The 26,836-nt window shown below is 43.9% G+C and overlaps 2 protein-coding genes, 1 long non-coding RNA gene and 1 pseudogene across 6 annotated transcripts in view; 2 read left to right on the top strand and 2 right to left on the bottom strand.

Moving 5' to 3' along the window:
• Positions 1-2,079: 2,079 nt before the first annotated feature.
• Positions 2,080-9,065, bottom strand: ATOX1 (antioxidant 1 copper chaperone). 2 transcript variants are annotated; one of them, XM_016118762.2, is made up of 4 exons: positions 8,931-9,065; positions 7,341-7,416; positions 4,735-4,911; positions 2,080-2,214 (listed from the first exon to the last, which is right to left on the bottom strand). In XM_016118762.2, exons 1-3 carry the CDS (start codon positions 8,934-8,936, stop codon positions 4,781-4,783), a joined length of 213 nt encoding a protein of 70 aa, XP_015974248.1. In that variant the 5' UTR covers positions 8,937-9,065; the 3' UTR covers positions 2,080-2,214; positions 4,735-4,780. The 2 variants fall into 2 exon arrangements, with proteins under 2 accessions (XP_015974248.1, XP_015974251.1); XM_016118765.2 differs by having other exon boundaries at positions 7,341-7,413; positions 8,931-9,045.
• Positions 9,066-9,824: 759 nt separating this feature from the next.
• Positions 9,825-9,943, top strand: LOC118605754 (annotated as a pseudogene).
• A 1,837-nt stretch (positions 9,944-11,780) lies between these two features.
• LOC107520501 lies at positions 11,781-19,572 on the bottom strand. Its single transcript, XR_004952186.1, has 2 exons — positions 18,077-19,572; positions 11,781-12,807 (listed from the first exon to the last, which is right to left on the bottom strand). It is a non-coding gene; the product is annotated as an uncharacterized LOC107520501 (long non-coding RNA).
• A 127-nt stretch (positions 19,573-19,699) lies between these two features.
• G3BP1 (G3BP stress granule assembly factor 1) overlaps positions 19,700-26,836 on the top strand; it is a 32,133-nt gene continuing 24,996 nt past the window's right edge. Inside the window, exons 1-2 of one of the 3 annotated variants that reach the window (XM_016164386.2) lie at positions 19,741-19,838; positions 20,376-20,445. The gene's annotated coding sequence lies outside the window, so the exon portion shown is untranslated. Of the gene's footprint in view, positions 19,839-20,111; positions 20,265-20,375; positions 20,446-26,836 lie in introns of those variants that run through there. The other 2 variants (XM_016164381.2, XM_016164382.2) reach the window with 2 other exon arrangements.

Below are 26,836 nucleotides of genomic sequence, written 5' to 3'. Positions count from 1 at the left end.
TGAAATCAATGCAAGGGCATAACGAACGCCCCTCAAATGGTAGCCATTACACAACCATCAAATATTTCCTCAGCGCCTGTTCTGTGGGATCAGGCCTGATCTCTGAGGACAGGACACGTGGACCAAAAGCTTTGCCACATCACTAAAGCTAGTGGGATGAACGCTGTGAGGGCCAAGAGGAGAAATAAATTACTTCCAGTTGTGGAGAGGTTTCGTGGAGGCTGTGGTATGTGAGGGAAAGGAATCTGTACATGGACACAAGCTGGGGAGGAGAGGCAGGTGCAGGGGATCATTCTACATGCAGGGGTGGGGGGCAGCACGAACAAAAGCAAGACACCCGGGGGACACAGGAGGGGCGAGGGCTGGAAAAGGCTGGAAGGGTGGGCTGGGCCAGGGGCTAGGGGAAGCACACGTTTGCTCCCTACTCCCACCCCTGCAGAAGCCAGTGCTCTGCTGTGTGAAGACACTTGCTCTTTGGACAGCTAGTCGGGCTGCTAGCAGGCACAGAGCTTCCCCAGCTCCTTTGGGGCCTCGAAGAACGGGACAAAGGGCCTCAGCTGGAAACTTGGATTCCAGCAGGGCATGGAGAGCTGAAGGAAAGAAACACGTCCCAGAAGCACTGACCCCAAGAGGGACCAGTGTCTCTACACTCAGGTGTTCCCAAAGGGCCAGCCAGCTTGTACCAGGTCTCTTGTGAGAATGGGAAAAGCTCCTCAAATTCATATTCCCAGAGCCCACAGAAATGGACTTTTCCTAGGATGGTAAAACCCAAAGGACACTGCCATCTTGTGGCCAAGAAACCCAGATACCCAGAAGGTTGGGCAAGTCCCGTGCCCCCGAGGGACCACAGAGGCCGAAGTAACTAAGCCATGTATAAGAATTTCATAATGGAACCAAATTATGTTACACAGTTTAGAGTCACAACAGTCTTTTTCCTGGCTGCCAAGTTCTGAGGTACAGGTATTGTGTATTGTGCAGATGAGGAAACTGCCTCTGCGAGAAATGACTGGTTCAAGGTCACAGGTGGCCAAGTACAGAGCCAGGTCTGCCCAGTATCTGCCCAGTAAGTGGTTAAAGCAGTGATTCTCAATGTGTGGCCCCCAAGATTCTCAGAAGGCACGCGAGGTAAAAACTATTGCCATGAGCTCTCTCTCTCCTTATCACACGGTGAAGTTTCCACAGCCTAAATGCTGTGCAATGACCTCATCTAGTCCTGATGACTAATGAAATGCGTGTTTGTGTATTCTTGTCTCAGAAATTCCTATTTAATCTCTAATATGGCTTGATCAATATAACCAAAAGCTCTTTGAGATACTCAATGATTTTTAAGAGTGTGAATGGGTCCTAAGACAAAAAAGTTTGAGAACTGCTGGTTTAAGCAATATTTAAAAAATTAAACATTCCTTTTGTTTTGATAATAGTTGAATCAGCTGTGCTGTGAGGCACTAATTTTTAGGCTGACTGAAATTCTAATCTGCACTTCTACAGCTCTTTGATTAATGAAACACACACACAAAATACATATGTGAGTAGAGAATGTTTACTGAGTGATTTCTAACTGGCAAGCGCTACTCTAAGTTATTTACATGGTCACCTCATTTAATCCCCACAACCACCTTTTGCAGTAGATGCTATTAACACATTTTATGCCTCTGGATAGCAAGAGATTCAGGGGCCCAGCTGGGAGGCACTTGAGCTTGGACTCTATCCCAGGCAGTCTGTCTTCAATGCTTCTTCCCGCTCTTCTGCTTTAAGATGATATTCCTTAAATGCAATTCACTTGATAATGTTTTTCAAAATATAGAGTCTAAGAAAGTAGTGAAAAGAAAGGCAATCACCAATCTGACCCAACACCTTCACCTTATAGATGAGGAAAAGTGAGGCCCAGAGAGGGGAAGTGACTTGCAAAAGATCACACAGCAAAGAATGAGAATCCACTGGGCCTCCTACTCTCAGCTGGGAGCTCTTAAAAAACTCCAACCCAAGTAAGTATTGCAATTATCTCCTTCATAGAAACGCATGAGCATCACAGCATAGCACATGAGCAAGTGACATCAAGACCACGTAAAAGACAACATCTCCGACAAAAGCAGCTCACTTTATTGCAGGGAAGCTAGGAGGAGCAGGGCAAGTGAGGGTCTCCGCAAGAACTTTCACTGTTGAGCAGGATTGCCACGCTTCAGATCTGCCTGGAAGGCAGGAAAGGATGGTGTCCTGGAAGAGATGAGAAGTTAGGTAGAACAAAGGTGCCATCTGCTGTGCACGGGGAAGCATTGCAGAAACAGTAAAGGTTCACTAAAGCAGTTGGGATGAGGTGGGAAACCCAAGTGCCTCTCAGAGCAGGACTAGAAGTCCAGTGTTCAGCCCTGTACATGGTTCCCATCAAGTCTGTTATACTCAGCTTGACGAGAACTGATTAACCTTGCTAAGCAGATCACCCTTTTGGGGAACCCCGGGGCTGCTCCCTGTCCCATTTCAACTGACACTGGGAAGGCAATGAACAAAAATCACGAGCAAATAAATCTGCAAACAGTCAGATGATCAAGATGATGACTTCATAACCAGTAAACATTCTCTCTCTGGTTCCCAAACCTGGATTCAAATCAGTCATTGGGGGGGGGGAGGGGGAAGGAGCGGAGCCTAAAACAAACTGTGGGGTAAAGCTTGGTCGATTGGTGATTCTCACCCAGTGCTGCACACTGAAATCTCAGGAAGCCTTCCCATACTACACATGGTTACTGACTTATGTACAGATAAAATTATATGACATCTAGAATTTTCTTTTGAACAATATGGGGGTGGGGGAGTGGGCCACACACGAAATAATGATGGCAGTGATTGCATTATTGGTGGATCTGGGTGATGGGATATATAGCGGGGATTCATTGTTACTACTCTACTTCTAGATGCGTGAAACTTCCTATGATAAAAAAAGCTAACACAAATGAACAAACAAACAAACAAACAAACAAACTACTATCACAATTATCCAGCCATAGAAAGGAATGAAGTACTGATCCATGCTACTGCTTGGATGAATCTTAAAAACATGACGCTAAGTGAAAGAGCCCAGAAAGAAAGGGTCGCATATTATGTGATTCCTCTTCTATGAAATGTCCAGAATAGGTGAACCCAGAGAAACAGAGAGTAGATTAGTGGTTGGCAGGGGAAGGGGAGAGGAGACAATGAAATGACTTAGTGGGTACAAGGAGTTTTTCTAGGGTGATGAAAAGGTTTTGAAACTAGAGCGACATGGTGATTGTACAACACTGTGAATACACTAAATGCCAACCAACGGTACACTCGAAAATAGTTAACTGCATGTTATGTGAACTTCACCTCAATTTAAAAAAAAAAACAACACTATGAGAAAAACACTATGCCATGTGTGGTTTACAGTTGGCAGGTATTACATTTTTGGGGGGGTGGGGAACTCACACGCCCAGGCCAGGATATTCTGATTCAGGGTCTGCACTGGGGCTCCCACAGGTGTATAGCCAACTCAGGCAGTTATTTCTTTTCCCTCCCTCCCTCCATCCCTCTTTGTCAGAGCACTTTTCATCAAACACAATTTTACATGGAGGCCCAATATGAAATGGGGCTATTTAGGATAGATGGAGGGGCCCAGAACCCCGCCCACTCGGTTCCCCCTAAAAACCCTAGGAATGCAGGAATGATGAACACTGATCTGCAGCATGGGGGAACCATCAGCCTCTCTTTGAGGATAATCTTTCGTATTTAGAGGAATTACATAGTAACCCCGACCAGGCAGGAAAGCAGGAGGGAGGCTGTAGCCCCATTTTAGAGATGGAAGGACTGAGTCTCAGGCATGTAAGCAGAAGTGTCCAAAGTCACAGTGTTAAATGAGGGCAGCGCTGGAATCAGAATCCTGGAATTGTGATTATTCATCCCGTGCTCCTTCCACGGACGGAAAGGGGGTGAGGAACACAGACACATCTGACATTTCATGATTTGCACGTGAGATCAGTATTTACACAGGACACTGCCCCCACTCTGATTCCAGTGGACACCATCAGGAAGGAGGTTACATTCGTAAGGGACTGACATGGCCCACCAGCCAGTTGTAGCCGGCCTTTGCCTGGGGAGCTCTGTATGAGCCCATTCAGGGGACAATGCCACCAGCCATTATAGAACTCTGATTCCAGATGCCCATCATCCTGCCTCTGCCACACACCTGCGTGGGCCTTCAGTCACGCCACTTTTCCTCTCTAGGCCTCAATTTTTGCAGTCATAGTGAGAGCACTGAACCACCTCACCGATGTGGCAGTCACTGTGATTCATGTATCAAACGCACTGCATGGGGACTGACGGCTAGGAGGGCTGTGCTGTGCAGGATCCTGAGACTGGCTGGGCACGGAAGAAAGGAACGTTGGGTGGGCGAGTAACACCTGCCCCAGTTCCACAGTGAAGTGCGCCGCCACGGTGCCACTCATCTGCCTCCTGGATCATGTAGACGCAAAGGGAAGATCCACCTTAGACACTCGATTATTTTTGCGCCATTCTTAATTCACTTACCTGATTAGAGCACAGGAGCATAGGTGTTATCTCTGATGGGACACTCAACTTATCAAAGCAAAAGACAGTGCTCAGGGTCATGTGCTCCAAACTTACACCTGGCTGATCATGAAATGCACTCTACACGTGAAGGGGATCCTTCATGTAATCTCCATTCACAGGGGGCTGTAAGGATTCCTTGGACATGTGGGGCCTCACCCTTCTGCCCACTTTGGTCCATCCTGCAGGTGGAGGGCCCAGGTCCTCACTGGTTGTTCGGGCCGAGATAGGTAACAGTTTTCCCCGTTTTCTTCAGAGTCTCCAGCAGAGCATCCACGCTGTGCTCCGAGTCGACAGAAACTCTCTTGTTGGGCAGGTCAATCTCAAACTGCACTCCTGCAGGAAGAGGAAGTAGGGGGTGGAGCGCAGGGGGAGGGGGTGGACGCAAAGACTCCCAGAGTTCAGGCTCTGAAACCCTTATTCACAACCACCATTTCCCTTTCTTCTCGCCCAGGAATCAGGAAACTGTCCCTCTAAGGCTATCGTTTGCTGATCCCTGCTCTCGAGATTAGGGCTTCTTTTAAGTTTCTTTTTTTTTTTAATGGCGAAAGCAATATAGATACACCATTTTTATTTTAAAAAGGCAAACACTTCTGAATAAAATCTGAAAGTGTAAGGCCTCTACTATCTCCAACCTCTAGAGATCACTGTGAACAGTATGGCATCTCTCCAGTCTTTCTTCCTGATAGGTAAATGAAAAATAATCCCCCCAAATAGCATCATACCGTAGAAACAGGTTTTGCCACATTTCACTTTCAAATGGCCAAGATATCTTGCCTTGCCATCTTAGCACATACAGATTTACTTCATTCTTTTTTTTCCACCTCTATACCATATTCCATACTGTGGCTGTACCATACATCCACTCAGTGCCCTGCTGAAGGAGATGGGGGTTGCTTCCAATTTATCACTATTTTCACCACACTGCTATAGTAAACATACTTGGAGATATTGTACAAAACTCGTGAAAGTATTTCTGTACTATGAATTCATAGAGTGGAAATTGTGGGGGCACAGACTGGCACATTTTCAATGTTAACAACTACTGCAAAACTGCCCTCCTAAAGGGCTATGCCAATTAAAGCCTCCAAATGGCACAGGGGAGTATGTAGAATGGGTCTTATTGAAACGACAGAATGCAGAGGGAAGGCCCTTGCTAGGTTCTTGGTATGGCTTCCCTGATTTGTTGGGTCCTGCCCATTACAGGACTCAGTATCCCTATCTGAGTTGGGGTTGGCCAGCCCCTGTGGTCTTTCCAGTGCAAGTATGCCATTAGTCTGTGACTTCTCACGCCTAGCATCTCAGGTCCTAATCAACTTGAAATCCCTTCTGACCCATCTCAATAGCCCAAGTGGGTACAGTAGTGAAAGATGGGGAGAAACCCGCCAGAGTTCAAAGTCAGATCCCCAAGTATCAGTCAAGGGGCCTTAAAAACTCTCATGGCATAGGGGTAGTTATAATGTCTGAATTTGTATCTAATGGCTACCCAGGATGGGGAGGGGTTGCGATGTGTCCTTGCTGCACTCTGTGTTTTTGTCTTTTAGCTCAGAAATGTCTCTCTCCTCTTTGGAATAAATATTTTGATGGTATCATGGAGCTGGAAGAAGCCCTGGGATCACCTAACACAGTGGATTTCAAACTGTGTTCTTACAGTTCTTGGGCAGGTGTCCTCAAGCTGTCAAGAGTAAAAGCAGGCCCACCCTCACTTTGCCCAGACCGTGCTGCTCTGTGTATAAGGGGCTTCCAAGCAGAAGTTCATTCAAAGTATCCATAACAAAAATGTCTGTCTAGACACTCCCATATTATAGCTGGAGAAATTTAGACCCCAAGGAGAAGAGGCCACAGTCAAATGGCAAGTCAGCAGCCAGGTTCTTTCCACTGTTTCAGGTTCAAATTAAGATGCTAGCTAACAACACTAGAAACCAGGCATTGACTCATGGTAGGACTTTGGGCAAGTCACTTCCCCTCCTAGCCATTGGTGTCGATATCCCCATTCCACAGATAGAAAGTACAGTTCGGAGGACTGCTTTAAGTGCTAGAGATCACACTCATATGGAAGCTCTTTGAAAACTGGGTGTTATCATTATCGAGGGTTTTAAAATGGAACTCTTAGAAGACTGGCTGCTCCAGCACTACCAGAACTCTGATCACAGCTCAGTCACGACCTCATGGAGCCCCAGGACCAGACCCCAGCTTGCTCTGGGCCTCAGATTCCTAAGCTGAGATCTGATAAGGATGGATGAGAATAATAGTTTTCTAAATATGTCCAAAAGAGATGCTTTAGGAGTTCTGCACAAGACTGATTCAAAGTTTATTTTTTAAATTGTTAAAATTAAAAATATCTTATATAAAATGATACTCTAATGTGTCATATAACAAGTTAGTTCACTGGAGATCACCAACATACTAACTAGTACTGCCATGGCTTTGGAGCTAGACTGCATGGCCACATCCCAGCTCTACCACTTACTGGCTGTGTGATCCTGATCAAGTTACTTAACCTCTCTGAACTTCAGTTCCCTCCTGCTTATAATGGAGATAGTCAAATAAGCTAGCTACCTAAATGGTTATGAGGATTAAATGACCTGATCCACAGAAGCCACTAAGCAGAGTACTTGGTACATTCTAAGAACTTAATACATCTTAGCTTAACTGTTATTATCAGTTTAAACTGAAGCTTCTGCTCCACGTCTGCATGCATTTAAACATGATCTAAGTGTACTGCTGTCCCCTACTCCAACGCCAGCCGAGAGCCACTCACTCACCTCCCAGTTTGTTGAGGACCCTAGCGACCGCATTATAACAGCCTTCACAGGTCATGTCTACGGAGAACTCGTGCTTCTGAAACAAAGGAGACTATGAGCACATATTTTTCAAAAGGTTTCTGAGGTTTCATGTGTTTGAGAAACTTCTCAGGTGACACATCCTTCCCCTTCCAGTTTTGATGGCAGGCCCTTGAGTAATAGCCTCCCTCCTTCAGCTGTTCATCTCATGATATGGTGCCCAGCGCCCTCTTCATTCTCATCATCCTCTCCGGAGGGTCTTTTGTTTGTCTAAGTCCCCAGAAGTGAACATAGAATAGCGATCCTCAAGCTGGCCTTCCCCTCACTGCTACCCCCCACAAAAACCTGAGGGCCTTTACTATCCCAGTACTAGGGTGATTAATGCTGCTCTCTAACATTGCCACAGGCAGATTTGCTCAATTGGGAGGGCTGATACCGTCAGGTTCTTTGTCCATAGTTGGTGTTGCCCCAGGATTTGTCTCAAGGCAACTGCCAAGACCCAAGAGAAATGACATCTGATATGTTTGTGGCTCGGCCCAGGGGGCCTCTGGCTCACCTGTCAGCTCCCCAAAGCTAGGCTGCTAAGACACAGGACATCTGTGGGACACCTCTGAGTACTTGAGGGCTGTGAACTAGGCACCCTGGGGAAAAGTGCTAAACACATGACCCAACCAGGATCTCTAGGATGCCACTGGGATCAAAGCTTCCTCCCAAACCAGTAGGACTACTCTAGTCTGCACCTCCCATGTGGGCAGGCCAGGAGAGATTGGGAGCCTGAAGAAAAGAGTATTAATTCTGGCTCCGTCCAACTTCCAACATGACCTTGAATATGTTTTTGTTTTTTAAATCTGCAAAAGGCCTTAATTTCTTATCTACAAAATGAGGCCATGAGCAATCACATATATGCAGAAAGACTCACTGCAAAGTACATCAGAGACCTCATTCCTCTCAAACTGCCACTGAACAACTGGCGACTTTAGGGGATCCCTGAACCTCTCTGGGGCTCATGGGTTCAGGCTCAGAAAGTGACCGTTAGGAAAGATTAAAAGCACTATCTCCATCCATTGTCACTCAGCGTTAATCTCAAAGTCAGCCAGGGTGGCAGGGGAAAGGAAGAAAAACATGGACCTCTGAAAGCCTTTCCGGTCCGTGAGGCAATAGCCGCCTAGCTCTCTTCTTTCAGGCCAGCTCCGTGGACAGCGGGATCCAGGTGGAAAGCGGAGGGAGCAGGCGTCCCAGTTCCAGCTCGCCACCACCACCTGTGTGATCTCGGGCGATTCTGTCCCTCTCTGGGTCTGTTTGCCCTATTCAGGAAAGGGCTAGACTTGTAATCACTGGAGGCCTTGCACTTTCGATGCTCAGAAACCTGATTCCTGCATAAAACCCCTTTCGGCTCCGATTTTCTGGAGCGTCTCAGAAGCTGGGGCTCGGTGGGGAGGACTGAGAAGAGGGACAATAGCTCAGCGCGCGGTGTGAGCCCTTGAAGAGCGACACCTGGCTACGCAGCGGCGCAGCCGAGGCGCAAACCGAGCGCCGCGGGTCTGCGCGGGGCGGGAGCGGGCGGCCACTTACCGGCATGACTGAGGAGGTGACGGTAGGCTGCGGCGGCCGCAGTGGCGACGCTTCCCCCGGTTTTGAGCGTTGGAGACTGTGTTTCCGCGAGTGCGCGCCGGGAGTAACCGCCCCGCAGGCCAGGCCCCGCCCCCGGCGTCAGTTAGGCCCCGCCCCCCGGGCCGAGCTGCCGGGCCGGGGTTGGCCTCTCCACCTTCTTCCGGAGGGCGTGGCCTCGGGACATCCACCTCTCCTGAGCCAGCGGGTGAGACGAACTGGGCTGGCCTCTACTGCCTTTTGGCCATTTTTAGAATTGATTGAGGGGCTAGGAATACTAGGGCTCCCGCAGTGAATACGGCAGACACTGTCCCTCCCTAAAGGGACAATCTCTTGAATTCGCTCAGGTACTAAAGAAGTATTGAGTCCTAACCATGAGCCAGCACTGTGCTAGGCATCCAAGATGCAGTAATGGAAAAGACATAGCCTAGTAGGGAGCCAAAGAAGCAGGCGATGATATTTCAGTGTTAAAGGACGTTTGTCATGAGAACAGAGAAAGGATCTCTAACTAGAGGGAGCGAGGGAGGGAGAGAAAGGGAGAGAGAGGGAGGGAGAAGGAGGGAGGGCGAGAGGGAGGAGAAGGGAGAGAGGAGAGAGGAAGGGAGGAAGGGAAGGAGGGGGAGTGAGGGGGAGGGCTGGAAGAGGAGGTAATATCTAAGTTAAGGGGTAAGAGTACACTTTTACCTGATTGTACAGGAGGAAGAAACCTTACCTTTCAAGGTTTTTTCAGCTGGTCTAATTAAATTGTCATGAGACAGATTAACACAAGAAAATAACTCAATTGCATACCAATGTGTGGAAATCCCATACGAGGGACTCAGACATGCATGAGAGGTTCTGAAATAGAAAGGAAAAATGAGCTACGGCCAAGCCACCCTTAACAAACCTTATCTCGTCTGATTTTGGAAGCTAAGCGAGGGCAGGCCTGGTTAGTACTTGGATGGGAGACCACCTAGGAAGACCAGGTGCTGTAGGCATTTAAAAAAAAAAAAAGGAAAAATGTGGAATATATGACATTCTGAGCTAGGGATGAGGTCAGACACCTGAGGCTTCAGAGGGAAGGAAGGTCAGGCTCGGGATAGGGCTCAATTGCCTTTAGCTCAAAATGATCTACTTATCACAAAGGCTCATCTTGGGGTGACTTGTTCTGAACCCCTACATGGTTAAGGAAAGGGGCAATTTGGGAAGGAGGGAGGCAGAGGGAACAGCAAGTATAAAAGTTGGAAGACAAGAATGGGGATAGCTTGAGAGGCAGCGATATTCAGACAGGCAGGCACAAAGAGAGAGGTGGATAAATAAAGCAACAAAGACATGAGCCCCACAGCCATGGGTGAAGATGCTTTAGGACACTTAACAGAAAACCAGGCATGCCAAGACTTATAACTTCAGATGGACACACAGAGTCTCCACACACATAGCACCAGCGTGGTTCTGTTCTTGGAATATCCAGGGAACTTGCCAGAGGGGCTCAGTCTAAGTAGTTTCACAGATCTCTCATCAACAGAACTGCTTGGAAACCTGATTGAAAGCTCAGATTTCTAGGCTTCACCCTAGGTACGGTACACTGCCATCTAATTTCAAGGCATACTTTTAGTCTCCCTCCTTCTGGTTTGGGGAACCATTGGTTGAGGAAAACTATAGTCTTAATACATGAAACCTTTTGACAAACTGTGCTGGTTATTGTCTCTCAGTTCCATTTATTGTGCCTGCTCTGTGAACATGGATCTGCATCCTTTAAGTGTTATTTTTCCTTTGCCCACTGGCAGAATGTTAAGCTTCCTCAGTTAAGTTTCTGTAGAGACACTGGAGAGGGAATGGTTTTCTGTCCTGGCTCCAGTGTGCTCTCTCACAGGCCCTTGCAGTATGTGTGGCTGTCCTGTGTCCAGCTTCTGAAGACCGCTTCCCTAGCACCAGGCTCCTACTGCATATAGGGACCAGCAGCACTTAGCAGCCCACAGCTATGAAAACCCATTGTGTGTTTTTATAGTGGAGGCCCTCCAGAGAGATGCCTGTGAATAGCTTTTTCTAGCATCCTACCTAGAAGGTGATTTTCCAGGTAGGATGTTCTACCAGCACAGCACTACAGCCATTTTTCTGCTATTCAGTGGGCCAAGACTGGATCTCAGCCTGGGGGTGGCAGGGGGTGGGGGATTTTTCCTTAGGCACTCTATCTTACTATCTTGGCCCTATGGGCAGTGGCTGTTTCTTATATTTGCTATTCTGATATTCTTTAGAGCAGTGGTCCCCAACCTTTTTGGCATGAGGGATTGGTGTTCCTATGAGAATCTTATGCCTGATGATCTGAGGTGGAGCTGAGGCAGAGATACTAGTGCTGGGGAGTCTGGGGAGCCGCTGCAAATACAGACGAAGCTTCACTTGCTCCCTCACCTCCTGCTGTGCCGCCTGGTTCCTAATAGGACACCGACTGGTCTATGGCCCCAGGGGTTGGGGACTCCTGCTTTAGAATTCTCTTTACTTTCTACTAGCAATCCCTCATTACTATAGTCTCATTATGATCTTTAAACTGTTCTTGTTCAAATTATGGTGTGGTTTCTCTCTCCCGATTAGACCAAGACTCATACAGGAGTAACAACAAGCTGCCTACTTCAGTTTAGGGAAGAAGATAATGAATCTACCCTTGACCTAACTATAAGTAACACAAAGTGAATGGGATAACTCTAGGTCAGGACCAGTCACTGACTCATACTGGCTCTGGATGAGGAAGGAGGCCTACCTCCGGCAGGCATGGTGAGTGAAAAGGACATGGATATTAGAGCCTGTCTTAGCTGAGGCTGCTAGAATAAAACATCAGACTTGGTGGCTAAAACAACAAATGTATTTCTTACAATTCTAGAGGCTTGAAAGTCCAAGATCAAGGAGCTAATGCGGTTCCTGATGAGAGTTCTCTTCTTGGCTTCCACACGGCCGCCTTCTTCCTATGTCCTCATGTGGCAGACAGCAAGCTCTGATGTCTCTTCCTCTAGTTATAAGGGCAGCAGCCCTATTGGATTAGGGCCCCACTCTTCTGACCTTAATGAACCTTTATCACATCCTGACATTCCCCATCTCCAAGATTGGTCACATTGGGAGCTAGGGCATCAGCCTACACACTGTGGGGGAACATATTTCATTCCATAGCAGAGCCATACAGACCAGAATTTAAATCTTAGCCCCATCATATGACAGCAGTGGAACCCTGGCAAATTACCTCTCAGCCTCAATATCCTTTTCTTATTTATAAAACAGGGATAGTTAAGGTGACTGCACACTTTTTTACCCAAACTTTTTTCTTTTTACAGTGAAAAATTTTTATATGTAGAATTAGCCAGCTGGACTCAGAGTTTAGATGATCTTAATTTTGTTGGCAATATCTAAAGCATCATAGTCCGGGGCCAGCGAACATACATGCCTTCTTCTCTCCATCAGGCCTGGTCAGGGTGTTGACTTTGGCCACGCCATTGTCACAGAGCTTCTTCACAGCCTGTCTGATCTGGTGCTTGTTGGCCTTGACATCTACAATGAACACAAGTGTGTTGTTGTCTTCTAGTTCCTTCACAGCTGACCCAGTAGCCGGGGGATCTTGATGACGGCACAGTGGTCAAGTTTGTGTCTCCTGGAAACGCTCTTCCAAGGATATTTGGATTGCCTTTGGAGCTGCGGTGTCTTGGGCCATCAGAAGGTGAGTGATGCGCGTATCTTCTTTTTTTGTGTGGCTATGGACGCCTTTCAGCACTGCTTTGTTTGCCTTCAAGGCCTTTGATTTGGCTTGGCTTTGGCTTTGGGAGGGGCACTGGCTTCCTTCTTGACTTTTGGCGCTATCTTCATGAAAAGGTATCCAAACCTTTTGAGAGTGAAAGTAGAGGTCATTAATTATTATGCCAGGCCACTAGGCATACACCATGACTGTTCCGGGCAAACCAGGACATGTGGTTTCCTCAAAGAAACCAACTTTGTGGTGGTGTTGGGAGGAATGAATACATATGACAATAAATGCAAACTCCCTAGCACATTGCTTGGCACAGGGTAGGAATGAAAAAATATTATAAGTCTTCTAATTGCTAAAACATCTTCGGCCTCCCTGGCACTGTGTCTTCCTCTACTGGCAAAATGCTCACTCCTTAATCCTTCACCCACCTTCCCACCTGCCAGGCATCTCCTCAGGTCCAGCAAAGGTAAGACTCAATATTTTGGTAGCACTGGGGACGACTGTGCACTGGGGATGAGGAAAGTAAGATCATTGTGAATGGGGGTGGGGGCAGTAAAGGAAAGGCAGAGGAAGAGTGAACAGCTCAGAGAATTTAGGGAAAGTGGGGAGGTTAAGCAGAGAGAGCAACCTTTGTTGAGAGGCAGCATTATGGAAACTCATTAAAGATGACAAATGAAGCCCTATCAAAGAGGACAAGAAAATGTATAGGATTATAGTTCTCATATGTAAATATATACATAATTTCCATTTGTTTCCATAAAAATAAGTCTGAAATGAACTGTAGCAAATGTTACTAGACATTCTCTTGATGGGTGCAGGATTTCAGGCAAAATCCCAGTGTACATACTGTTTAAAAAATTTCAAATAGCACAAAAGGGTATACAGGGAAAAGGAAGTCTCCCTCATATCCTGATTCCTGTTTTTTAAACAAAAGTCATCTGTACAGAGTTTTGCACCCTGTTTTTCTCGCTTTACAAAATTCTTAAGAGATTATTCTTCACTCAATAGTACATATTGATATGTACTATCAATATGTATCATATCATATCATATCATATTGATAGTACATATCAATCTCCTTTATTCTTTTTAGTGCAACATAGTGTTACATCATTTAGTTGTCCCATAGTTTATTTAACCACTCCCTATGGCAGAAACCATTGGTTGGCTAATCCACCACTCATTCCCAGTCTTTTTACTCTTGCTACTGATCCCTAAATACTTGCCTTCCCATCCCCCCTTCCAGCCAAGTTACCCATATGATATGGCTCTGAGTCTGAAGCAGAAGTCTGCTAGGAGCCTTCTGGGAAAACCCTTACTTTTCTCACAAAGGGAACAGATACCACTCCTTTCCCCTTCTTGCCTAGAATGCTGATGTGGTATCTAGATAAATACTTGCCTTCCCATTCCCCCTTGCAGCCAAGTTGCCCATATGATATGGCTCTGGCCAATGAGTCCGAAGCAGAAGTCTGCTAAGAGGCTTCTGGGAAAGCTCTTACTTTTCTCACAAAGGGAACAGATATCACTCCTTTCCCCTTCCTGCCTAAAATGCTGATGTGGTATCTAGAGTACAAGTGTGCTGTCTTGCAACCATGAGCTCAATGCCAAAGGACTCAGAGATGCTGGTTCTGATTGTGTGCTCACTGAACCAATGTCAGGCGCAGCTTGCCTCCAGACTTGTTATGCGAGAAATGTAAGCCCCTCTTTCTTTCAGATACTGCTACTCAGACTTCAGTATCTGTCACATTCTTGATACAGTCCCCACTAATGGACATATAGGTTTCTCCCAATCTTTCAATGCTAAGAATGATATGACAATCCATATACATACATCTTTGCTTAAAATTGCATGTAGAATAAATTCCTAGATATGGAATTGCTATTCATTTTCAACTTTGATATACCAGATTGCCTAAGTTTTATCAACTACATTTTTTGTATCTACAGATCTATGTATACTATCTTCACCCATTCCACTATTATAGGTGATTTTTTTATCTCCTTTTTTTCTGCTTTTCTTTGCCATATTTTCTATAATGAATATATATTAAGAAAAAAATCACAGGGAAAAAGATTTTTAAAAAAGCAGAGTTCGGGAATTCTGAGTTCCAGACGGTAAACCTGAGTAAGCCATTTCATTACTAAGCCAGGGGGCCTGGGAAATGGGCCTTTTCTGAATGACAGTGTTGTTGTGAGGATAGGAATGTATAGACTGTAGTCATGTGTAGATGGTGGGTTTGCAGACAGTGGCTGGTGCCTTCTTCCTGGTACACTCCACCTCCGGACCTCACCTACCTGAGTGACTGGCAGATGCTGGGGTTAAGCAGATGTGGCTGCCTCCTCCCTCAGAATGGCTACGCCAATTTATGTGTTCTACTAGCAGTATATGAGAATAATGGTTTCCTCATACCCTTGCCAACATTTGATATTAGCAAATAATCATTTTTCACAATTTGATGACTGAACAATTAATTATTTAACTTATTTTTGCCTTGGTTTCCTCATCTGTTGAATTGAGTTGTTTGCAGATTAGATAAGCTATTATACAGATATTTAATAATTGTTCCTTTCTTCCCTATTGGGCTTTGGGTTTAGAGTGATACTACCTGATTTTGAATACCAGCTCTGCTACTTTTCAAGCTATGTGACCTTGGGCCAATTACTTAACTTTTCTGAGCTATAGTTTCTACTTCTGTAGAACTGAGTTAATACTCAAGAGTTTTTGTGAGGAGAAATTGAAAAACTACCTAGCAACATGCCTGTCACATAGTGGGTACTTGATACATGCTATGTTATTTGGACTAAAAGTTTTGTCCCTCTTCTAAGCCATAGGAAGTAAGGATTCCTAGGTTTGTATATAGAGTGCACAGAGTATCCTACAAAAAACCTCTTGCAAAGAGCTTTGGCTGCAGATTACCATAATTCGCCATGGATTCTAAAACTCTCAAACTACCTGGAAAGCTGTCTATGCAGGATTACCTGGTGGCATGCCTGAAAAGAATGCAAGTCCCAGCCTCTCAGGGGTCTCTGAGAAGGCCATGGCCCTCTTCCCTACTTGGGGTATCTCCTCCTTCTCTGTGCAATGAGAAATGAAAGCCCCTCTTTCTTTTAGAGAGTCCTAGCTTCCAGCCCTAGCTGTATGACCTTGAGCAAGTTGCTTAATCTCTGAGAAATGGTTCTGAGAAGTGGGAAATATGGGTTGTTGTGAACATTAAATGAGATCATCTTTGTAAAGAATATTAGCAAAGTGCTTGGATCATGGTCAGCACTCCATGGAGTTTGAGGAGGTGCCGCATTTGCAGTTAATGCCAAAGGAGAGAGGGATCTAATTAAGCATGCCTTTCTAAGCTGGAAAAGGATCTCTTTGGATCTTTGTGTGTGAATTTTATATGATAAGGAGCAAAAGAAAAAGAAGTTAGCAGTCTGGAGTGATACAGAATTTCATCCTGTTTTAAAGATCAAAAAGTTTCCATATTTTTAGTTCCTCATATCACTATTAAAATCTATATTTAACATTGAATTTTGTTTGAAAACTAATACATGCACATGTTTAAAAAAATTATCCAGTACGAAAGAGTACAGAATGGAAATTAAGCCTTTCTTCTACCCTGGCCCAAGTTTGCTTCCCTGGTAGCAATCATTAACAGTTTCTTGTGATTCCTTATAACACGACCTGTGCATGTACACCCAAACCATAGAGGAATGTCTTAATTCTTCATTTGTCAGTATCTCTGAGAGATCATTCTATAACCGTACACATAGATCAGCCTCATTTCCTCCATGGTTACAAGTCCACTGTAAGAGTGCACTGTATTGTTTCTAACCGGTCCCATATAGCTTGACAGCTGGATTATTTCCCGTCTTCTTTTTACTACAAGCAGTGCTACAACGAATATTATTATACCAGGTCTTTGTTCAAAGGTGGGAGTTTCACAGTTAAAGGTACATACAGGCACAGATTTTTAATCACCCTTCTGTTTGGGAAATGCTGATCTGGATGATATCCTTAGGATCATTCCTTATCAAATATTTTCTACTACCCTTCCATTTCTCCCCTCCTCCCCCACCAAACTGTATTTTCTGGGGGGTTACTCAGGTTTCTTGGCACTCTGATTCTCAGAGCTTTGGGGGGAACTAGCAGAAAGAGAAGGGTGAAATAGTATACTGGAGGGGTTTGCAGATTTTGCTTGGCAGTGGAGAGAAAGACCAGAAGGAGGCTGGGACTCTCCCATAGATGACTAAGATAACTAGACCAGGAGTTTCTCAGTCCCAGCAGTGATGACTTTTTGGCCAGATAATCTTTTATCATAGAAGGCTCTCCTGTGCATCCGTGGCCTCTACCCAGTTGTGATAAGGCCTTATGTCTCTTGGGGCAAAATTCCCCCTTCTCCCCCCACCTTGAGAGCCAGTGCTCCAGACAATTCATTGGTGGTAAATTACTCGCTGAACATTTTCTAGGTATCTAGAATCCAGGTCCTGAGGGCTTTTGTATGATCTGAGTGGGTGCACTACTGCAGGGGGATGCCAACTTGCTCTTTTCTGTGGAGACAGCAACAGCCACCTGAGGGTCTTGTCTACTTTTTCCCTCTGGTAACCATATTCTTTTCTTCTTACCTCACATCACTCAACATACTCAAACACAGGCTCATAACACTTTCAAATAATACATTACCCTCATCACTCCCAACCGAGGAGATTCCCTAGGGGGAAGGACTATTTTAAATTTAGAACTCTTCCTTTGCACATTGACACCTATTTTAACATACAGAAATCAGGAGTTTATTTTTGTTGTTGTTTAATTTTAAATATAAATGAAAATTCACTGTATGTTTTGTTGAACTTGATTTTTTTTTTTCAATTAATAATCCAGTTAACAGTTGGAGACTGGTCTATCTCTGTACAGTTCTACTTTCCTTTTTAAACTGCCGCACAGTATTCTGTATTACGTGCATATCACCAGTTAATCAGTTTGCAAATTTATTAGTAATTATGTTTTCAATTTTTAAATATTCTAACAAAGCTGACAATACTGGAATGAACACGCTCGTATATGCCTCTTTGTAAAAAAAAAAAAAAATTGGCTATCAACCAAGAAGTGGTATATACACAATTTAATAAAGACTGCCAAATAGCCTTACAAAAAAGAGCTGTAATCACTTAAAATTCCCTCCGAATGTAATTAAGAATAGCCTTGACTTCCCCCATCACAGACCACCTGGGTTAAATAACCAATTTGTGAATCTAAAGTTTCGCCATTCTGCTCTCATTAGCCTTTCAATTTGGAGAGCCACCTTTTAAAATGCAAATTTCTTAATCCACCTCTAAGAAGCCTTTCCCCGTCTCACAATAAAGTTCAAATTCCTTAGCATTGCTAACACGATCCTGGATGTTGGAGGTTTCTTACTCTAGAAAACCTTAGCAGCGTCTCTGGTCTGGGTGGAGTTTTCTCCGGTGTCTATAGCCGCGGACACCCGTTCCCCGGCTTTAGGAGCTCTCGGCGCGGCGCAGCGCAGCGCCCGGGTCTGTTGAACGGGCGACTGCAAGCAGGGACAGCGTCATGCTCATCTCTGACGCCGGCCCTTGGAACTCAATAAATGCAGAACGAGCAAGGCCACTGCAGGAGTGAGGTCCTGGGGAGCCAGAGGGACACTATCACCGCTTCTGCGGCCAGGCCGCGCACTGGGAAGCGAGCAGGGACGCGCTCGGAAGCCACCGGGCGGCTGCCTGCGCCCCTTCTTTCGCAGCAGAGACGCTCCACGTGCTTCATTTCCAAATTTCTCTGGAAAAGTTAAAGGGAGCCGCTCCCGCAGGGTCATCAGCCTGGTATGAGAACAGACCGAGGCGTGTCTGTGTATCTCCGTATGAAATGCTCATGGTGACCAATAGAGGGCCCAGCAAAACCCTGAGAAATGTGGACAGGACCAGGCTGGAGCGCCACTTAGCCCTTGAAGTGTTTCGGGAAATCTTTAGGGTGTCCATATAGTTTGACTAGTTACCTTTTAAAGATGGGAACGACTTGAAGAAATTAGCCCCCACACCCGGAGCGATTAGAAAACTGAATGACAGCGGTGGTGACGCACCGGATGTTGCATTGAGGCCCAAGCTGATCCGACGATTGACAAACTACTGTACCTCGGCAAAAAAGCGAAAACCCCCGGTGAACAACCTTCGGCCAACCATCGGCCTACTGGCAGCGGCATTTGCCACGAGCAGCAGGGCAGAAATTCGTGTTTACCCACTCAACGGCAGTTTTCACGTGAGACTTTTTCCAAGGTCTAAGGTACACAACAGGAGTTACTTTTTTCCTTTGACTTTCCCTTAACAGTTGTCCAACGATAGTGTTCACTAACGGTGAGAGCCAGCAAATGCCCTTAGGCATGGAAATAAATTGTTATAAGAAACAACGGGAAACTTTACCACTTGTTTTCCCTGGTACCAAATTGTGCGGAAAAGGCGGGAGAGGGGCCTCAGGGACCAGACCCAACAAGCGAAGGACAGAAAGTAAGGAGGACACAGCTGGGGCCAGGAGAGCCTCAGAACCTCCCCAGAGGGCACAGCAGCCCTGGGGCTCTGTCTTTTCGGGGCAGTGCAACTCCCGCGTCAATCAGCTCCTTTTCGCGTTGCGATTGGCCGGGGGCTTTCTCGGTCTCCCTGGCGCCCACCTCCTAGTTGCTTGGGGTTTACTTCCCCAAAGTACACGGGCCCCACCTTGTGGAGCAACCGCTCCTCATTGGAAAACGGATCTCCGCCCAGAGAAAGCCGTTTTAACGAATGGGAGCGGCCCCACGCATTTATTGGTAACTATGGGTATCAGTCAAAGAACTTTCCATCCTCCTTTTCATCGTACCTTCAGGTAGTTGGTCTTTCTCTGTGCCAATCCGTTACTAGGGAAACGAGATCCTCAGCCTCATAGGCATGCGTCGAAGCCAATCAAGAGCCACGCCTTCATCCTGAGTCAGTACCCAATTGCTGCTCGAGGAGCCCAGAGGACGCAGTCGGGATTGGTCATTAGCCGGCCCAACCTGGCCGCAACAAGTTAGGCTGAGCCGCGTTTATATAGACCGGCGACGGAGCACGCGTGTGTGCGGACGCAGTTGCGTGAGGGGATTTTTACCTTCCGCCGTGTTGTGGAGCAAAGCTTGTTCCTCTCCGGCTCAGCCGCGCAGGTACGCCAGGTGTGGGCGGGGCGGCGCAGCCCGGGGTCGAGGACGAGCTGGGGCGGTTGCGGGAGCGCGGCGAAGTCCGAGCGGCGCTCGTGCGAGGCGCGCCCTCCCCCCCCCACAACGGCCGCAGGCGGGCGCACGGGCGCGCGGAGGCTCTGCGTCCCTCCTCCCCCGGCGCGCGTGGCCGTGGCCGCCGCGTGCGCGTGCCGCGCCCAACGGCCACGCGGGGCGAGAACGAGCCGCGGCCGCCGCCCGGGGTCCCCGGGCGATCTCCGAGGCCTGGGGCCCCGCGCGGCCGGCTCGCTAGTTTTTCCCGCCTGTACCCCCACGCGGTAACCGAGACTTTCGTCCCCTGGCGAGGGGCTCGCTCCAACCTGTCTCGGATCGGAGGAGCCTTTTATTTAGGGGTGGGGGCGACCCGAAAGTGCGGTAAGGATTTTTCGACTCGGGAAGCAAAAAAGTGCTGCTCCTGGGTTTTACTAGGAGTAAAGGGGGAGCAGCGAGTGCATGGGTGTAATAACAACTAATATTTTTTCTAAGCCCTCATTGTGTGCCAAGCACTGTGTTGATCAACTTGTGTGCCTCATTTATTCCTACAACGACCGACGAGGTAGGTACGATGATTTTCTTTATTTCACAGCGGAATTGGAGGCCCAGAGGTAAAGTGACATGGTCAAAGGCATATAGGTGATAGAGGGCCGCCTGTCTCCTGGAGTCCCTGAGTCTATTTTGGTCTTTGTTACAGCGCCCTATGAGGCCCCAAGGCACTTTGGTCCCCAGAGCATTAGTCCCTGAAGACATCAGCCCGGAATGGCCTACTGCTGCGGAGACAGCAGCGGCATTTGCACTTGAGTAGTCAGTTAATGGGCTTCCAGGGAGACCAGGGTGAGGGTTAGAAGTGGGATTAAGACAAAGGGAGAGAAAGGGTTAGGGCTTCTTTTCTACATGTATTCACATAGATAGCTGATGGATGTGCTGCCCTAAAAGCTTCTGCATAAAGCATAGGATAAAATGAATAAGTGCAGATGAACATGGATAGTGCTCCTTGTGATTTGAAACTCACAGCATGATGATGGGAAATTCCCGCCAGTAGGAAGTTAGGTTCAGATATTAGACCTTGAATCAGTTTTATTTTTTTAATTGGAGCAGACTTGAGAAGGACCTTCGAGAACATGGTTTAACTTCCTCGTTTTGTAGTTGAAGAAAATGAGTTCCAGAGCAATGAGTTTCAGATCTTGCCAGCATGTGTAGGTTGAAATTGGAAATTGGAATGGAAAGGCTAGTGTTCAGTTCCAGTATAAATTTGACCCCTTTGGAGCTTATGCTAGCTAGGTGAATTACGGATGGGTGATTGAGATGTGTTGGTAATGCTACCTCTAAGGTGATTGGCATTTTCTGTGGGTGATGCCTATCTACATTCATTTCATTTATTTAGCATTTTCTCTAAAGCTCCTGTGTATATAAGCTTAGAAAACATCATCAGAGACTTGAGTCTAGTAGAGTTATATTTTAGATTTTAGAAAGCCATTATACTCCTTGGATTAATGAAATAATATTGCTGTGTTGCAGGTTCGAGTCATAACATGACATCTCTCTGCTTGAGATACAACTACAATGAAAGTTTTGGGACAAACTCTTCCAAATCAATTTTGATTGGAATGACTTTCAGTTTTGTTTTGTTTTTTTTTTTAAAAGAAATTTATCTATTTTGTTTGTATAGACACTTTTTAGGATCGATCTTGATTTTTTTTGCAGTCAGAACACATAGTTTACATCCTTGTCAATTTAAAGACTTGTGAGGATGCTTAGTATTTGTAAGTGTTTCTATTTACCGAGTACTCTTCATGTTTCTTCACAGAAAGTAGCAACAAAGGATTGATAGATTGTATAAACAGTTTTTTTTTTTACCTATGTTGGTGTTGCCATAAATAAGAGTGCTTTAAGAGTATAACATTGTTTTCCTTGGAACTTGAACTTGCCTTCCTGTAGCAATTCCAGTTATCTGCGTTTAGACACTCCTTAACTATTAGTACTTTTAGTTATCAAATGTTAAAACACTATGATGACCTACATTTAAACTGTTACAGTTGAGCGCAGCTAATTTTATTATTGACATAAAACATGTCAATAACATTATGCATTACTTAAGGGGAAATTTTGTTACTTTCCCCCTCCAAATATATATATTTTTCTTAGAACAACATTGCTCTTGGTCTCAGGCTAATGGTTATCAGTTGGGCAGGAATACAAAAACTAGTATTTCATAAATTGTAGCCCAGCTGATCTCTTATGCATTAATTTATAAAGAACAAATGAATTGAAGCAAACTGTGATAATGCAAGACTTAGGTGTCTCCCTGCATCCCAGCTAAGTCTGAGGTGACTTTTTGTTGTGGTTAAATCCTTTCAGTCTAAGCTTTTGTACCTCTTCTAGCTGGTAGAAAAGTAGGCAGTTCTTTGTTCTTTATTTAACTCACATTCAGTTTGCTGTTCTCAGCTGACAGTCTGCTAAGGGAACATCAGGAGGTTGGTAATGTTTGTTGGTGACCTACTTTGCAGCAGGTTTTTTTTTTTCTTTTTTGGTAAATGACACTTTTATTTTTTACTTGCTTTAGTACTTTGCATAGAAAGTAAAGGCCAGAGGTTAGTTTTGAATTTTTACAGGTTTGTGAATTTTATATGGATATTAGGATGGGTGGGGCATTGTGTTTAATTAAAAGATGAAATTTAACATAAAGCCTGAATTTGTGACCTAAACTAATTTTTTTTTTTATCTTTTTGCTAGCTTAAAAAAATTACCCACATGCTCTTTCAATTTTTTGCAATTAGATTGTTTTTCTTTTTCAGAATTTCAGTCTGCATTGAATGTTCATTTAATTTTGCTTTGGAGTGCTTTGGACAAAACTTGCTATTTTACAAAGGGAGATAATTGTCAAAGTAGATTGGTTAAAAACACTTTTTTTTTTTTTTTTTTTTTTTTTTTTTTAGGTCTGGCTGTTAAGTTAACATCTAGCTGGCAAAACCTTTAGTGAAATACTGTCCTTCCAGCCATGGGGTTAAATTTAGATTCAGCAACTATAATCTCACTTGTAGTTGGTGTTCACACTGTGGCAGTTAACTAGGTTTATGTTTTAAATCTCAAAAGTGAGCTTTCTGTTTACTTAAAAAATTTTTAAAAGTATTCATGGACACTATCTGGCCATGGTTGGGTAGGCTAAATTGCAAGCTGAGTGATATGGCGAAGAGTTAGGAATAATCTACACATGTAATAAAAAACTTCTCTCACAGGCTATGGCCTTAGTGTAAGGTCTTCAAAAGGTGACTTTAGGTGATTTCCCTCTCCATCCTCTGGCTAATCTGTCATATTTTATAATATTGCTGAGCAGTTTAGCCTCTCTGCTATATTTCAGGTGTTTAATGAAAGGTCCATATTAGAGATAATTCAGAGAAAGAAAGCCGGCTTCCTGGATGGGACGTGTTTCTATTTTGTAGAGATGTTAAGTGGCTGTATAGCAGCATCATGTATTCCTATAGCCCGTTACGTATTTTAAAAGTGTTTTCCCACATATTAGGTTTTCTCATGTTTTTACTTAGAACCGATAATCTGAAACCCAAATAGTTGTTTGAATGATCTTGTAAAGCATAAGGTGTACCTAGTAGTGAACTGTGGATAGATGTGTGTTAGCTATTTATTCAGAAAACCCGAAGGATTCAGAATCTGTCAGGCCTGTATGTGACAGCTACCTGTCCCTTCCAGGCTCTTGGCCTGCGCCTCAAGTACATGTTTGTGGACTTTGAGCTTGCTCTTAGAAGGTTTCCTGGAGTGTATCTACCTATGCTATATGAGATCTAAAGGATAGGAAATGAATGTTTTTAGGAGTTTTATAGATGAGGCATTAGTATTTTTTTTGATGTTGACGGGAAAGAACAGATGGTTGCTTAATTATAAACCCAGAAGACTAACTTAACTTTGGAGTGGGGAAGCAGTGCTAAAAACCAGGAAAAGGTAGTAAATTGTCAAGTTTTCCATTTCCTGTCTCAAAGTTTTTATCTTTCAGGAAAACTTGTTTTTGAGATAATTTTAGATTTACAGGAGAGTTGCAATGCAGGGAGAGATGTCTTGTGTTTCCTTCACTCAGCTTCTGTAATATCAACATATTACATAATCATGGTAGTTATCATAACTAAGAAATTGACATTGATAAAATGCTATTAACTAAACAATTAACCTCATTGGGATTTCCTTCCTTTTTCCACTGATGTCCTCCTTCTGTCCTGGATCCCATCCAAGATACCACATTGCGTTTAATCTTCCTGTCTCAGGCTCTCTTCTCTGGTCTGTGACAGTTTTTGTCTTTCCTTTGTCTTTGAGGATCCTGACACTTTAGATCTTAATTTGAGCGTGTCTAGTGTTAACAGTTGACTGAAATTATGGAATTGGGTAAAGAATACAAAAAGTGACAGCCTTATATCAGGGGATACATAATATCATTACTGATTGAATTTAACCTTGATAATTAAGGTGGTTTCTACCAGGTTAGTTTTCTTCCCCTTTGCATATTCTCTTCATTAGAAGGTAGTTTACTAAGAGGGAGGAGAATCTGAATTTATGGACATATTACTAAATATTTTGGAGAAGATACTTTGAAGCTATGCAAATACTCTTTCTCTAAAATTTTTCCCCTTAATTTTAATATATTAGTGGATCTGACCTGTAGCTATTGTGGTTCTAATGGTGATTCAATCCCACATTTCTTCTGGATTATTTGACATTCTTCTGTAAGGAAGAGTTGTCTTCTCCCCCATTTATTTTTTATTAAGACTTTATTTTCTTATCCATTGATTTTTTTTTTTTAATTTAGTCATTTATTTTATATAAATTTGGACTGTCGATAGTTTATTTGGGCTGTTGTACCCTAAACTAACTTTTACTTTTTTGCTTTTATTGCTTAGATTGTTCCAGTTTTGGCTCTTGTGTCCTTTTGATGTTCATGTTCCCTTGAGCCTTTTTTTTTTTTTTTTTTTTTAAAGCATTTTCTTTATCGGGTGCTTCAGGCTCATCTTTTATTTTGCGTCCTGCCCTAGAATCAACCATGGCTCCAAGGACTGTCAGGAAGACTTTCGAAGGGAGACGACAGGTGGTAACTGTGAAGAGTGTGGAAGATAGATCGAGCAGTAGTAGATCCCGTGGTGGTGAACCTGCTCTTGCTCTGAGCAGAGACACTGGCTTCTGTATTAAAATTTTTCTGGTTCTTGGAAAATATTTTTGTTTAATAACATTCAAATTTCAAATGTTTGAATATATAACAACCTCGCAAAAACAGTATAACAGTATATACTCATTTTTCTACCTACTTAACTAAAAAGACCACTTAACTATCCTCATACTCAGAATTGACAGTTCACGTTTTGCATTACTCTTTTATGTTTGACTTCTTTTTTTCCCGAACAGTTCCCACCTCTCTCCTTTCCCTGAGACCTTTCATCTTTGTAGGTTATTCTATAGGTGGGTTAAATTTAGGGAAAAAAAAAAAAAAAGGCTTTATTGAAGTATAATTGACATAAATTGGAGATATTTCAAGTGTAAAATGTGATAATTTTTGGCATTGTTTATACTCATGAAACCACTATAATCAAGATAGTGAACATAGCCATCACCCCCTACCCCTGCGAAGTTTTCTGGCGCCCCTTTGCATTTCTTATCCATCCACGCCCCTACCTCTTCTGCCCTCAGAAAGCTCTTCTGATGTTTTCTGTCACTAAACATGTATTTTGTAGAATTTTTATATAAATGAAATCATACAATGTGTATTTTTAAAATTTCTGAGTAGTACTATTCTGTAAATATACCATACTGTGTTTACTCATTCACCTGCTGATGGACATTTGGTTTCTTTCTGGCTTTTGACTATTACAAATAAAGCTGCTTAGGAAACTACTTAACCTTTTCAGAATAGTCGCACCACTTTACATTCCCACAAGCAATGTTCGAGGTGCCATTTCTTCGATATCCTGACCGACATTGTATAGTCAGCCTTTAAATTTTAGTCATTCTGTGAGGTGTGTAGTGGCACCTCACTGTGGTTTTAATTTGCATTTCCATAATTACTAATGCTTAGTATTTTTCATGTGCTTATTTGACATTCGAATAATTTCAGTGAAATGTCTCTTTTTACTCATTTTATGAGGTTGTTATCCAATTTTGAGAGTTCTTATACATTTTCTGTATACAAGTTTTCTATCAGATTTATGCTTTGTAAATATTCCCAGTCTGGTTTGCCATTTCATTCTTTTATTGTCTTTTGCAGAGCAGAAGATTTTAATTTTGGTAGAGTCCATATTTTCGATCTGTTTTCTTTATAGGTCATGTTTTTGGTGTCGCAGCCATAATCTTTTCTTAACTCAAGGTCATGCACATTTTCTCTAGAAGTTTTATTGTTTTAGATTTTACCTAAAACCATTTTGAGTTAAATTTTACTACAACTTGAGCCATGAATTAAGGTTCTTTTTTTCTATATGTGGATATGCAATTGTTCCAGCACCATTTGTTAGAGAAAGAGTATCCATTTTCTATGGCGTTCTCTGCACTTCTGTTGAAAATCAATTGTCCATTTATATGTGGGTGTATTTCTTTAGTCTGTTCCATGGACTTGTTAATTTTTATATCTAGATTCTTTAAAAAAATAATTTAAATCTGGATATAAAAATATATGTCTGAACAATATCTTATTTTGTGTATACTAAAAAGACTTCTAAACGTTTAAAGGCTGTCATAGAGTACATATTCGGCAACTGACTTTTCATTTTAACATTGTTTTTAAGATCTCTTTATGCTGACTTTATCACTTCTATAAATAGGGTGACTTTATGTTTTGGTTTTCCAGTAATCAGCCCTGATTCCCTCCAGTAAACCTGGCATAATTATTAATAGTACCACTCTTCAATCTTATAAACGTCCCATGTGATTATCTTAGGTATAGAGGTTTCCATGATGTGAGTAAA

This window comes from Rousettus aegyptiacus, unplaced genomic scaffold (genome assembly GCF_014176215.1).
Source record: "Rousettus aegyptiacus isolate mRouAeg1 unplaced genomic scaffold, mRouAeg1.p scaffold_m13_p_7, whole genome shotgun sequence".
Taxonomy (NCBI): domain Eukaryota; kingdom Metazoa; phylum Chordata; class Mammalia; order Chiroptera; family Pteropodidae; genus Rousettus; species Rousettus aegyptiacus.
Note: the sequence above shows the minus strand (reverse complement) of the source record. Positions and strands in the feature narration are given on the sequence as shown.